The 14,014-nt window shown below is 42.7% G+C and overlaps 2 protein-coding genes across 2 annotated transcripts in view; one reads left to right on the forward strand and one right to left on the reverse strand.

Moving 5' to 3' along the window:
- Positions 1–2,375, forward strand: part of NRAP (nebulin related anchoring protein) — a 46,724-nt gene extending 44,349 nt beyond the window's left edge. The window contains exons 40-42 of the mRNA XM_064716317.1: positions 329–640; positions 884–1,036; positions 2,216–2,375. Coding sequence (XP_064572387.1) covers positions 329–640; positions 884–1,036; positions 2,216–2,317 — 567 coding nt within the window. The 3' untranslated portion in view covers positions 2,318–2,375. The remainder of the gene's footprint in view (positions 1–328; positions 641–883; positions 1,037–2,215) is intronic.
- The window catches only part of HABP2 (hyaluronan binding protein 2), a 64,420-nt gene continuing 52,095 nt past the window's right edge, over positions 1,690–14,014 (reverse strand). Inside the window, exons 4-15 of the mRNA XM_064716318.1 lie at positions 11,956–12,090; positions 10,771–10,878; positions 10,234–10,350; positions 9,789–9,908; positions 8,972–9,143; positions 8,449–8,537; positions 8,088–8,319; positions 7,042–7,187; positions 6,569–6,703; positions 4,919–5,064; positions 3,858–4,058; positions 1,690–2,275 (exon numbers count right to left, since the gene is read on the reverse strand). Of these exons, the coding sequence (XP_064572388.1) occupies positions 3,882–4,058; positions 4,919–5,064; positions 6,569–6,703; positions 7,042–7,187; positions 8,088–8,319; positions 8,449–8,537; positions 8,972–9,143; positions 9,789–9,908; positions 10,234–10,350; positions 10,771–10,878; positions 11,956–12,090 (1,577 nt within the window). The 3' untranslated portion in view covers positions 1,690–2,275; positions 3,858–3,881. The remainder of the gene's footprint in view (positions 2,276–3,857; positions 4,059–4,918; positions 5,065–6,568; positions 6,704–7,041; positions 7,188–8,087; positions 8,320–8,448; positions 8,538–8,971; positions 9,144–9,788; positions 9,909–10,233; positions 10,351–10,770; positions 10,879–11,955; positions 12,091–14,014) is intronic.

Below are 14,014 nucleotides of genomic sequence, written 5' to 3' on the forward strand. Positions count from 1 at the left end.
AAGAAAGCTAAAGATGGAGGAGCTTCATTGGTTGAGCTCTGTATTGTGTGTACCCAAGAGTGCAACAGTAGGAGGATCTCTGATTACTTTTGAGAGATGAGCATTTTGGGCCCCCTAAGTCTTTCCACTCCTTTAAAAATGAGCACAAAAGTAATTCTTCTAAAGTGTCTTGTTAGATTAGGAGATGTGGTTTGATATCAAACAAACCCTCAGTCTTTGTGCACTACAGGAAACATGATTGATAGGCAGAGGAGGATAAGTTATTTCATAATAGAATTTGAAGGTAATTTGAATGTGAAAATGAGATTTTCCTCTGTACTTCCTGCAGTACAAATACAGAGAAGCCTTCCTGAGAGACAGAGGCCAGCAGATTGGATTCCTCAGTGCAAATGATGATCCCAAAATCAGACATGTCCTCAGAGTGGGGAAACTCCAGAGCGACCTCCAGTACAGGAGTGATTGTGCCCTAAACATGGCACAGTTCCAGAGTCACCTCAACCAGCCAGGATTCCTCCATGCCAAGAGAAGCCAGCAGCTTGCAAGCAATGTTAACTACAGGCAGCCCTTGCACCAATACACTTGTGACCCTGAGCAGCTAAATGTGAAACACGCAAAGCAGGCCTACAAGCTGCAGAGTGATGTAAGTGTGGCTGAGTGACATGGTCCTTCCCTGGGCTGGGGGCTGTCTGTGCAATCTCCTTTGCTAACCTTACCTGCCAACAAGATCACCTTGAAAGAACCACAGTCTGCTAGCTAAAAATGAATAATTTGTTTATTGTTGACCCTGCTGCTCCTTTATATGCTCTCTGTTGAATACCCAAGGCATGTGATTTGGTTAGAGCTCAACAAAATAATACATCCTGGTGCATGTTTATTCTCTCAGATAAAATACAAGTCTGACTTGAACTGGCTCAGAGGCATTGGCTGGACTCCCCCAGGCTCCCACAAAGTTGAAATGGCAAGAAGAGCTGCTGAACTGGCATACCTTCGGGAAATGGGATTGCTGCAGCCTTCTACTCAGTACAGACCTGGAGCTGTAAGTAGAGCAAACCATCTTGTCACAAATCCTCACAGCTCTGCTCCTTACCTGCACACATCCTGTCTAACACTTTTGAATGCTCCCTGGAGTCTACAGCTCTCCCTATTACCTGAACAGGATATGTGCACTTCTCTCATGAAGCTTTGTGCCTTAGCGTACATCTTAATTTGAAGGAACCATTGAAGGGAATTCAGCAGTGTCGTGTCAGGATGTGTTTTCCCCAACTTGTGGATGATGTAAGATCTCCAAGTGTCCTAGTACCTCTGAGGAAAGCAGAAGCAGAGGTAGAAGGGACTCCCCATGCGCCTCCCATGCTCTTTTCCTAATTTCATCAGGAACCACATGTTGCCATGTAATTCAGTGTTGCCATGTAATCTCCACTGGCGGCCGTATTGACAGGCTGAGTGTAGGCTCCTGACAGATGATATGTGCTGTGGGAGGCTTTGTGCAAAGGGGCAATGCTCCAGCCTCCTCTGCCTCTGTCCAGCCCAAGGTTAAAGATATTACAAGCAGGAATCTTCCAGGCTTTCCTTCTGTCACAGGGATGACTCCCAGTCTGCAGTGTCCCAGTACAAGAGAGCAGAAATCCATACAGGAATCTCATAGCCCTTACAGTTAGGAACCATTCAGCTACAAGAAAAGAGAAGCACTGCACTTCAAACACTTTGATTGTTTAATTATTAACTTTGGTAAGAAATCCAGACTAAGAGAAACAATACATACCCATGATTTACATTCCCATCTGAAAAGTTACTCAGGAAATAAGTGAAAACTAAGGTTGAGTAATGGAGGCAGTGGGAGCTACTGTTACTGAGAGTAGTAGCAATATCTTCATAAGTCAAAGGTATGATAATGACGGTCCCAGGGAAACCTACAGGTGTGCAGTCCATGTGGAACTCAGGTGTTTGCTGGTTTGCTTCTTATTTCAAAACAGAAACCAGGACTTGAGCACATTTTGTCCTTTGGTATGTGAGGTATCTAACTTACATGAGCAGGTCCATTTTTTGCACTTCTCCACAGCAGAAATTCGCTCTCTGCAGAAGAGTGATTTAGATTTTCCTCTATTTTTTGCCAGTTGTGTAATTTTTAATCTGAAAATACTGTCATAGAATAATAGTTTAAGCCCTCCCCTATCCACTGGCAGGTTTCACAATTTTTTGGATTGTGATTTTACAGGACCAGTTGGGGACAGAAGGATCTCAGCAAGCTGGAGTCAATCCTGATGCTTCAGAAATTCTGCAAGTCAAGAGAAGGCAAATGCAGCTTTATCAGAAGTAAACAGAAACATGACATAACATAAATAGATTTTCATCTTGTCCTGCAAATCCCGTAGCTTTTTCAGGTTTATGTGAAACACGATAGATGGCATTTAAGAATTTTTGTTTTAAGAGGTAACCAAAACATTGCAATTTATAACTGATCTTTTTAATTTTGTGTGGATACTTTGTGATTTCTCAGTGAATGTATTACAGATTCTGCTATTTATTTAAGGCTGTAAATGAAATTAGTACTGGCAGGCTCAGCTTTGTATTATGGATGGTAGAATACTAAATAATTTATAATGAATAAATCAGGTGACTCTTATTCCATGTTTGTAATTTTTGGAGATTTTTATGTTCCTGGAATATTGGCACCATTGACTAAGAGAGTACAAAAACACAATTCATGTGGTTTAAGAGATGAACGAGTCAAAGGCCAGTGGGAGAAAAGTTACCACTGACTTTGCCAAAGGCAGGTCTTCTAGCAGGCTCAGGGAATCTGTTCTAGACTATCAGGCTGTATTCAGGTCACAATAAGTTCTTCAGTTTTTTTTCAAATCTTCCAAAGTGAAAAATCAGAATTACTCTTTGCAGCAGTACAAATTCAGAATTACTCTTTGCAGCTATCGAAAGATTAGGTAGCTGCTTAGAGAAGGTTGTAAACCTTGGAATTCAATCACTATTTTAAGAAATTGACTCTTCACAAACAAGTCTGTTCTTTATATCCTCATTTAATACCAATCCCTGTTTTTCAAATTTCTGTGCCAAATCATTGGGCAAAAGTTACACAATCTGACAGGGACATCTTATGAGAACTCTCAAATTATCCAGTGACTTTAGACAGATTTTTTAGTAGCATTTAGTACTACTAGCTCTCACTGGTTAAGGACATATAAACCATTGTAGATCTGGAGCATAGCATGTCATTATTCTCTAGTCAGGAATAAAGTGGGTAATTCTAGTACTGAAAGTTTGTTTGGCTTATCGATATGAAATACATCACTAATAAAATTTGTAGTTATTTACCCACAAAATGCTTTAAAAATAATTGTCCTGACTGATCCTCTCTCCTCAGGAAATTCCAATGGCTGCAATCTTGCAAACTCAGCCCCATGGTGATTCTTATGTGTGTGAAAAATGGTACTGGCTTTAAGAGTACACACCGATAGCTTTGAGGTGTCAGGGTCCAATGAGTGGAGAAAAAACACACCTTAGACAGGAGCGTGAGGGGAAGAGGAAATATCTGGCAGCAGCTGAGCTGGGAGAATTTTCACAGCTTGAAAAGCAGATCTAGAAACATATCAGGGCCTTTCATTGTTTGGGGAAGAAATGGAGTAGCTTTACTTTCTGATCTGTTCAGCTAAAAAAAGTGGGCTTATTTCAAAGCCCGCAACAGAAAAACTGTCTCTGACATTCTAGCTAACACTCATAAGGCTATTTTCAAGATGATGATGAAGGATATCCCATGCAGGTCATGAGAAAATATCAGCCATATTTTTTGTCCAAGATGAGGCATTTAGGGAATGAATAAAACCAGTAAAACTCTCAATCTTACTTACCATTTGTCGTTCCAAAGCTTTCTCCTACTGACGCGACCTTGATGAATACTGAATTACAGCATTAATCCAACTGGCAAATTTTGTCACCTGGGTATAAACTCCTGGCTTGTTTTTTAACCCACATCCCTCTCCCCAGCTCACAAGGCCATAAACGTAGTAGGAGCCATTTGCTACACAAGTCAGTGGACCTCCAGAGTCTCCCTGAGGAAGGAAAGCACGCATGTTCAAAGCATGAAGCAAAATAGTAACCAAAATCAGAATGCTTCTCTCATCACAAGACTTTGAAGCTGTAATGATGGTTTTTTTTTCTGACAGATGTACCATCAGATGCTGCTTAGCCCCTAAGTGGACTTGCAGTTCTGTGACCAGGTCAAATTATACCAGACTTTTTGGCAGTAAGTTTTAATTTTTTTCTAGTCTGTGACATAAATCTGACAAGGTCACATGAAATTTCCCAGGCGTGAAAGTACCAGGAATTCAGAGCCTGAACTCAGAAAGATAAAGATGGGATCCCTGGCATTAATGAAAACTCAAACTGTCTCACACTCCTCAAAATAGCCTGAGTTACTTACTTGCTTTTTTTTTTTTTTTTTTGTTTCTGATTTCTATTGCAAAATATGCTTTACAGTGGTCATTTTCACCTTAGGAAGTGTTGTCCAAACTGTTTCCTACCTTTCAATGGTATAAGTATGAACTTGTTTCACATTTGTGTTAGCTGTAATAAAAAGAAACATCAACACTGACTCCTTGCAATCTTAGCTCTGATAGTGAAAATCAGATTAGAATTGGCAGTCAAGGTAGAGGCCATAACAAAACTGAGGAAAAACAAATAGAGCAAGTTTTCATGTTATTATGACAAACTGCCTCAGAAGTCTCTTGATTCCACAGATCTGCCTGTAGGTGACACTGGCAATATTAGCTCTAAGGATGTACAGCTCAAAGTGTATTGCACAAAGGCTGTTGAAATACGCTGATGTGAGAACAGGTACATATGCAGCACATTGCCAAAGTTCTGCACTGCCTGACCCTTTACACAAAAAAAATTAGAAAAAGCCACACACCTGACAAGAATCGATTCCGGGTTTCCGAAGACGTCCTGCACAAAACATGCTATCATCCAGTTTGTCTTGATGTAACTTGGGTTCATTGCATTTCCTCTGTGAAATCAGCCTGACATTGGCATCTAACAGCTGATTGGATGGGTCACCTATGGGATGTGCACCAAAAAAATGGAGTCACTTTCTTCTCATTCCTGTCATATTCAAAATTTGTCTTTTATTCAAAATACAAGCTTGCTGGGCAAAAAAAACGGGATGGGGCAAGAGAAGGGGGGATGATGCATGTTCTAGCCTGGGAAGGAAAGAACTATCTGGCTGAAATAATGTGTTTCCGATGAGCCTGAAGTTTCACTCAGGACAGAGTTGTTGTCTAAATTAAAGTTAAGTCAGGTGTTCAGAATTTGGTTCCAATCAGCTCTCTCTGTGTAATCCTGCTTTTCCAAGGTGCTGGTTGTCTGCAGATCCCAGAGGTCCCCGTGGGACTTTGAGCTGCTCAGCGCTTCTCAGACTGGTTCTATTAGATGCTTTAACATGCAAGCTAATGAAACAGATGAAAACTGAAAATCATACAATATTTAAGGGCAATGATTAATTACAGTGAATCTAAAGACATAACTTGACATCTAAAGGCAATAGCCTTAGTTTCAAAGTACTACATCTGTAGATAATTAAAGGTGGTTTATAAGTTTGGTTCTGCTTGAATTTCAGGAAATATTCCATTTCTGCAGTGATTTCCTGAAATGCTAATAATAGCTCTGCTCATAGAAGGAGCCATTTAGTTTGAACACGTACAGGGTACTTGATATTCTTTGTTGGGGGGAAAAGCCATAAAATCCCCCTTATCCTTTTAAGAGAGACTTTATTTGGAACTTTAAAATAAGTCCATTAAATTCTGTTGGTGCATTCTGATCAAATGAACACACTTGTCTCTTGTGCACTTCAATGGGAGTTATGTGAAGGGAGAATTCAGTCCCATGGATTGTATCAGGCTGTTTCAGTCACTAAGCACTAGGACACCTACTGCAGCCTCAGTGACAGGTTTTCCTTCTGCTGCTTCACAGAAACACATCAGTCAGAACATGAGAAAATGCATCTTCCAGATAATTGCCATTATCATTTTTTAAGCATAAAAATTTCTCCCCTTAGGATTTACCATGGGCAAGAAAGGTTTTTGGATAGAGCTGGTTGAACTTGAAAAGCTTGGAATTTTTTTTTTATTTTTCAGTACATCTGAGGGTCCAGATGCTGCTTCCAAAAAGCTTTATCCTACCCAATGGGCTGGAAAACCATGTGAAAATTCCTGTCTTTCTTGGTACTGTCTCGAAACACACAAGCTATATGATAGCCTCTCTTGATACTTCCTTGCTTCTGTATCTGGCTTCAGATAAAACCATGACATGGAGAGTTGGATGGCAGGCTAAAAAATGCATCTGGCATCTTATCAGAACTCTAACAGGTTTGGTTGATTTAGCAATTAGAGATTTCTGCTAATGAGTAATTTGCATGGCATGGTTTAGCTGAATTTATTTTTTCATTCCATGTCTTGGTTTCACCAGTGTCTATATCCTCATTTGTGTCTGGAAATTGCTACTGAAAGTAGCAGCCCACCTTGCCACTAGAGTACCCACCAAAATCCAGTTAGCCCACAAATACCTGTCTCTGTGTCACCCCATCCAGCAATGAAGCAGGAAGTCCCAGCAGGAAGGAAGAAGTCTGGGAGACAGGCTATTTTCACATACTTTGTTTCCACTGCACAGTAACCATCAACAGGCTGCAGTTTAAGCAGTGCTGGAGAGGAGATAAACAATAACAAAAATATTTGGAGTTAATTTTGATCCCTAACTATTGTTAGCAGTTGTTACCATGCCAAGCTGCATAAACCCAACATCCCATTTGCCCCCCTATGCTGGACCTGCTCCCATTGTTTGGCTCCTCCTGAGCAGTGACTTCTGCCTGCCCGTCACAATTTACATCCCAAGATTCAAGCAGGTCTAAGTCAAAATTTGGCCTGATTATTTGTAGAGCATAGCATCAATAAGAATGTTACATTCACTTTGGTGGGAGAGAGGCACTTCAAGCAACAAAGGTTGGAGGTGAGCCATGTGAGTATCAAATAAAGGATTTACCAATATCATTGTATAGGGCACGACCCGCCTCCTCTCTGTATTTGCCATGTAAAATTACTTCCACTGCATCAAATATTTGCTCATGGTCCTCTTTCTTCTTGAGGTTTTGCTTGCCAAGGGCTACTTGGATCTTTGTTTCTAGGTTTCTGGGGAAAAAAAAAAGTCATTTATGTACAGACATTTTTTATCAGTGGGGGTGCAGTTTCAGTAACAGGAACTCAAGATATTTCTTTCTGTTGTAAAGCTTGGCCAGAAGATTTCCTAAAATCATTATAGGAAGGCTTAGATAGGAAAATAGTGATATTGGAAAATGCATGTTCTCTTAACTTGTTGCAGTCATGAAATAAAGTGATTTTAACCTGCAATCAGCTGTAATTAAGCTGATTTTCTTTGCCTTTTAGGGCAGAGTAGCAGTATGCACACAGTCTATTACTGTGGCAGTGATGACAAGGGGCAGCTCATGTAGCCATGGCAGTAGAGTTGCTTGCCAGTGTCTGAGTATATTTAAAATTATATTTGTTGAAATTATTTCCAGATAATTTCAATTCAAAAAATTTGTTGAATTGTTTCCTAGGGTGGTGGTTTCCAACTGATTCAATAAAAATGTTGGAGGAAATGTAGTATTCTAAGCTAGCTGACACAGAAAAAAATTAAAGCTACACACATATTTTGACTGTTTTGAAGAACTTAATTCTGATGTAATAGGTGATGTTGCTTATGGCATCCCAATATCTCCTGAGGTTTGCATAGAGTTCTTCTTTTACACATTGCAAAGTCTTCCTACTTTCCTCCTTTTTTCCTCTCACAAAACTCTTTTCAGCTCATTTTAAGTGGTGCCTAAGTTTGTTATTTCAGCAAGCACCATTTTCAAGTATATAAGCATTTTTTTGCATGTATTTTTTTTTTCTGTCCGTGTATATGTTTTTCCTTTCAATTTGACTCCCAGCAATCATTTTGATTGCAAATATTTTGGATACCAAGCTGCCTTTACTAGCCCTCCAGATTTTAATACATTTGTCTACCCTAATGATAGAACATGCACTTACTCAAGGCAGTGTGCAGCAGTAAGAACCCAGCATGATTTAATTAGCACTCCACCACAGAAATGTTTATTCCCATCTGGAGTCTGTATCTGCAGAGATGCCATCCAGGGATGTTTTCCAGGTGTAGCCTTGGATCCACCATAGATCTTCTTGAGTGTCCTACGAACTTCTGGTTGTCCACATGTTTGGAATACTTCAGGGGGGTCTGTAGGGGGTTCTGTTGGGGTCTCTTCAGCTGCATTGGAAGAGACAGCAGATGTATAATGCAGAGTTAATATCAGACTGGAAGAGTTAAGCAGCAGGGAGTCCCCTACTGCTCTAGACCACCTATGTGCTATCAAATCACTTGATTCTAATTCTTTACCTGCGCAGAGTGAAACATCACAGTATTCCCAATCCACTTCATTATTTTTCCTGATGTAGCACCAGGGTTTTTCATCCTCATCAGGATTCCTGAAGGGAACAGTTAAGAGAATCAGCCGGTAGGAATGGGGAAATCTCCATGAAACTAGTGAAGGAGCTGAGGATTCTAAGGGAGAAGCTTCATGTTCCCATATGGGAGATGAACAAAAGATAATATTTCATAAGATTGACACAGAAGATGCCTGAGCAAGGCATACTGTACTGCCATATTACTCCTGCCATGCCTACTCCCTATCTTAGCCATAAGAAAAATGTGAGACTGGTTCAAAACAAAGAGGGCAGCTTCTGGAAGCCTCATATCAGCATGGTTAGAGAAGGTATCTCTAACATTCTGGTGTTTTATGGGCAGACAGTGTCTAAAAAGATGTGAGATCTTAGACCATTAGTTTCTCATATTCATGAGCAGTTTGTCCTCAAGGACCTCTTTGACACAGACCTCTACAGCTGCTTCTTCAAAATATTACCTGCAGAAGTTGTGTTCACCAATGCCATGTGTGTCAGCATCCTCCATAAAGGCATTAAAAGGATGGTCCAAGAGATGGTGGGAATTCCAGTGCAGGCAGGTCCTGCCATTTTCTGCTTGGTTCACTCTACCTCTGTAAGTAGAGGAGTCCTCTTCATAACAATCATTTGGTCCTGTAGAAAGACAATGACTGAAATGAACTTATGAAAATGACTTTTGTGTTGCTCCTTGCTCAAAGTGGTTCCTCTTCCTTCCCTTCCTTGTCCTACATTCATTTTATGGAGGATCAAAAGTACCTACTGGGTCAAGTAATTATGTTCCTTATTGTGAACCGGCCAGAAATTAGAATAATGTCCCAACATCTGTCCATCTTCCACCTTGACTGACTTCAAATGTCACCCATCAGAAGCAGTCCCCTCAGCCTGGGGAGTCACAGGCAAACAGGCTGGCATCTTCACTACATCAGATTTTGAATGTTTAAGGAAATCCTGACATTTCTTCTCTTTGTGATGTGTAACCTCTGAGGACCTCTGGACCTCACTAACCATGTACCAGTGGGACCTTGCCAAAGCACACTTAGAAAACACCAAGATGGGAACTCTTTCAAGCCCCTTTGCCAGCAGTAGCTGCAGAAGTCAGCCTCTTCCTCTAACCCTCTCTCCAAGGTCCCAGGTGCCCGAGTGTAGTCAGGCTCTTGGAGCAGTGACAGGAAGTCAGCACAGGATGCTACAGGAATAGCATCAGATGGTCTGGCTGCAGGGGGAAGCAGCCCCTGCTCCCTGGAGGTTCACCCCTCCTCCTTAGGGGCTGTGACGCACCGATCTCGCAGAATCTCCCTCTGAAAGGTTCAGGGCACTTGCAGGTGAATTTTGATCTGTATCTGTTCCGTATGCAGGTGCCTCCATTTTTGCAAGGGTTTGGGCTGCACTGTTTGGATGCTGTCAATGTGGAAAACACAGAACAGCGTTGTCAATGTGCTGAACCCTACACAGACACTCACATGCCCAGTGGAAGCTGGGGAGAGCTCCCACTCAGCCTGTTGGCTTTAAGTTCTCATGAAATCTTGTAAAACACATATCTCTGGGGGTTTTACCAGCGACTGAACCACCACCCTGCAAATCAAGCATAACTCATCATTGACCAGTGATGGATGGGAGCTGCAGCTTTACTAGGGCAGGATCACCCTCTGCAGTGAATGATTTCCCACTGCAGACTGGCCATGGTGCTGTCCCCACCACAATTTGTGCCCAGCTGAGTGCTCACCACGCCGGCAGGAGGGTCTTCTGTAGGGAGGCTTGCAGCTGCACTTAAAATAAGGTGGGGTTAATGTAATCAGGCAGTCCCCAAAGTGGCAGTTCTTCTCCAGACACATGTCCTCCACTGTGGAAAACACACATAAAGTACATCATCAGCATTTGTGTGTGCACAGGAGCTGTTCCCTTACAGGGATCACAGGAAGGTGCCTTCCTTTGATGCTCTAAGGAAGCTTTCATTTGGCAGATGTGGACTCTGGGTCTCACATCTTGTTCACAGCATCTATGGCAAAAAATCTGTGGTACCAGTGGGCAGCTCCCCACTTCCCATCTTGCAGGGCATAGAGGAGCACTCTCTGCACTCCTGAAGTTTATTTCACTGGATGCTCTTTAGACAGACTTTGGCCTGGATGAGGTCCTAAGAACTGTGGACATGACTGCTCTGGGCTGTCAGAGCACTCAGCTCAGCAAACAGCAGGTTTATAAAGTTTCAACAGTAGCATTATCTGCCAAAATGAGGAGTTTAGGTTAGCAAAAGAGCCATTACCTTTTTCACATGTAGTCCCACCATATGGCTTGGGGCAGTGACAGCTGAAGTCACTTCCCTTGGCTTCACACGTACCACCATTCTTGCAGGGGCTGGAGTAGCATGAGTCTGTAGAGGTAAGGATGGAGATCCTTCAGCATCTCAACCTTCATCACCTGCTTTTTCTTCTTGCATTTTGTCGTTGTCAGAGTCTGTCTTCCTGGGCACAGCATCCTCTGTAACAAGTGCTGTGCTTGTGCATCAACTCAGCACCACAGGAGTGGTATGAGTTGCTGCAGAGTTTATTCCAAGCTGCAGTGGCTCATAGCTTTGGGTCTGGAGATCCTCTACTCCCCTATTACAGAGTTGTAATGGGGCAAGTCCCTTCCTTTGATCAGAGATAGATTTGTCTCTGTGGCATTGTCTCTGGACTGAGTCTGCCTTCATGGACTGAGTCTGGAGTGATGTGGATTTGGCAATGTCCTGTTTGGAACATAGCATTAAATCTCCTCTGGAAAAGCCATCCACTACCATTAGACTCTACCAAACCTCTGGGTGGCTCTTGCCTAAAGGGAGCTGGCACGTGCTAAAGTCACTCATGTGGTGCTCCTTATGTTGTGCTTAACATCTCCACTGCAGATCAGGAGCAATTGGTACTGGAGACAGCCCAAAGTCAGCTCTGCTGCTTTGTACCAGGGGATAACTGGGAGAGTGTTACAGGCAACTTCCCTGCCTCCCCTTTTGAGTCCCTTGAGCAATCTCTAGCATCCTTTCCTGTTCTCCTGAAGTTTAGCAAAACAAAAAAATGAAAATGAAATAAAACCTCTGCAACTGATAAAAGAAGAAAAAAAAAAAAAAGAAAAAACTAGCTCTACATTTGGTTCCTAGCATAAATACAGAACACATCCCATGAAAACAGCAATTACATCTTACAGTGTCTATAGACAAATAAGCCTGTGCTTTTTTGTAGTAGCAATCAGAAATGTTCTGCATGATCAGAATCCACCCTGTGAAACCTGGAGATAAAACACAGGATCCTTACAAGGGAAATACAAAGAAGAACATTGCAAACAATTCTCCTAACTCATCCCTTTGATGCAGGCATTTCGAGAGCAGGCTGGCAGCCAGGCCTGCCACACTCATGCTTCAAGCATAGGGTTGAGATTTTACCCCTTCCTTGCCTTCCTGCCCACCCCTGACAGGTACCTCTCCTGTAATCGAAGTCGCCTAAAGATGTCTCCATCCAGCTAAATTCCTCCGAGAGCTCCTGCTGGAGGTTGGTGTCCTGATTTGCTTCTGTATAGTAGTAGTTCTCGTAGTTCTCATAGTCCTCAGTCTCATCTGCGGGGAGGGGTGAGAAGAGAGTGAAAGAACAGAGGATTAAAACTGGAACAGGAATTAAAATTGGAAGGAGACAAGTTGTGAAAGAAGTTATTCCTGAGATGGACAGTACTTTTCCCTTTCAGCTGATTTGGGATGTCAGCGGGTTTAGTAGCCATCTTGAGGACCAAAGATGCTGTTCAGCTCTTCCTTGGCATAGGCAGAGCTCACCTGAGCACAGCTGGCCCCAGTGCTGCCCTCGAGGATGCTCCTGAGGCGCACTGGGGCTCTGGCTGCCCAGCTGGCTCCTGTGGTGACAGCCAGTATGCTCCAGAGGGAATGCAGGCCAGGCTCTCCAGGCAAAGGCGTAAGGAGTGTGGTACCACAGCCAGGGCTGACAATGAGGCTGGTACCAGCACAAAAAGAGATTTAAGCTCCTATAAGAAGAAGGGATTTTCTTTGTCCAACTGCTTTGCTGACCATCACCGCTGCTGCAGAGAATGAGGCAGGGCCTTCCCCAGCACGGAGGCCCTGCTGTGTGAGGGGACACAGAGTCCCATCCCAAGAGCAACTGGGGGGACAGTCATCCACCTGCACGAGTTTGTGACTTCTGACCCACAAAGCGGCCTTTGACAGCGAGGGCCCTGGCACTGCAGCCATGTGCTGTCTGAGGGGCCCGTCCCTGCCCCTGCAGCCGCGGCCTACAGGGGCCGGAGCCCTCATGGAGCCCATGGGGAGCGCGGCTCTGCCAACCACACAGGGGGTGTTTGATTAAAGTGGACTGGCGGCTCCTGCCACAGGTACAGCTCTTGCCAGTGGAAGCCACTCCAGTGTTTCAAAGACAAGCTATGGTAATGAGCAAAGCTAAGCTACGTACAGAGACATTTTAAAAAGCTCTCCCCTAGGGCCGGACCGATGGCCCCATGGATAATGCTCTGCCTTGAACTGATTATCGACTGCATTATCTTAGTTTTCTCTCCTCATTCATTCACTTGCAGCCTTTATCTTTATTCTTTCTTTGCTTCTGAAAAAAAGAAAGAAATTCCACGTTTGTACAATGGGTGTTTTATATTTTATATTAAAATAGAACCGTCTTTTTTTCTTCTCTTTTTTTTTTCCTACATGCCAACTCTCGTTTCTCACAAAAAAAAAAAAAAATAGAGGAAAGTTTCACCTCATTTATTGCTATGTCAAGTCAAGACTCCTTTTCCTCAGCTCATTATTTCCACAGGAGCCGAGTCTCAACTATGTGCAAGTGTTGCAGAAGTGTACGCCTTGCTGAGGAACAGAAGGATCTTGCTGAAAGATAAGGACATTGTCTACACTGAAAAAAATTAAAATTAATGTGATGTAGTTAAGGAAGAAAAACAAAAAGGAAGTTTTGCCTGAAATGCAGCCTCCAAGTTCACTTTGTTGGAGAGGAGATTTTGCAAACGACTTGAGGTTGAGGGAACTGTCTGAAGTAGTCTGATTTTGTATCCCGTTTATTTTCAGAATCTTAGAGGGGCATTCTGGCTTTTATTCCACAGATGCTGTCTGAAGGATGGGGTATCCTTTTTTATGGAAAGATATACCTGCTTAAAGTTATGAAGGATGAACAGGGGAGCAATAGCTGCGAAACGCACAGTGCAAACATGCCACCATGCTTTACAGAGGACTCTCCTGAGTCAACAGAGGAAAAATTAGTGCCCTGAATGAGGAAAAATAGCTAAGCCATTGCAGAATCATCTATCCTGGGTTTTAAGCCAACTGCTCTGTGTGTGTTTTTAAGAAATGACACTACTGTCATTTGACTTTCGTTTGGCATGATTTCTCAGCAACAGATTAATCATTTATTAAGAATACTTATGTAATTACTTGACAGGTTATGAACAATTTTTAAGCTCAGCTGTTCTGTAAACAAGATGGCCAAGATGTAATTCACAAGGTTTGGGGGCACAATCCC

This window comes from Zonotrichia leucophrys, chromosome 6 (genome assembly GCF_028769735.1).
Source record: "Zonotrichia leucophrys gambelii isolate GWCS_2022_RI chromosome 6, RI_Zleu_2.0, whole genome shotgun sequence".
Lineage (NCBI taxonomy): Eukaryota > Metazoa > Chordata > Aves > Passeriformes > Passerellidae > Zonotrichia > Zonotrichia leucophrys.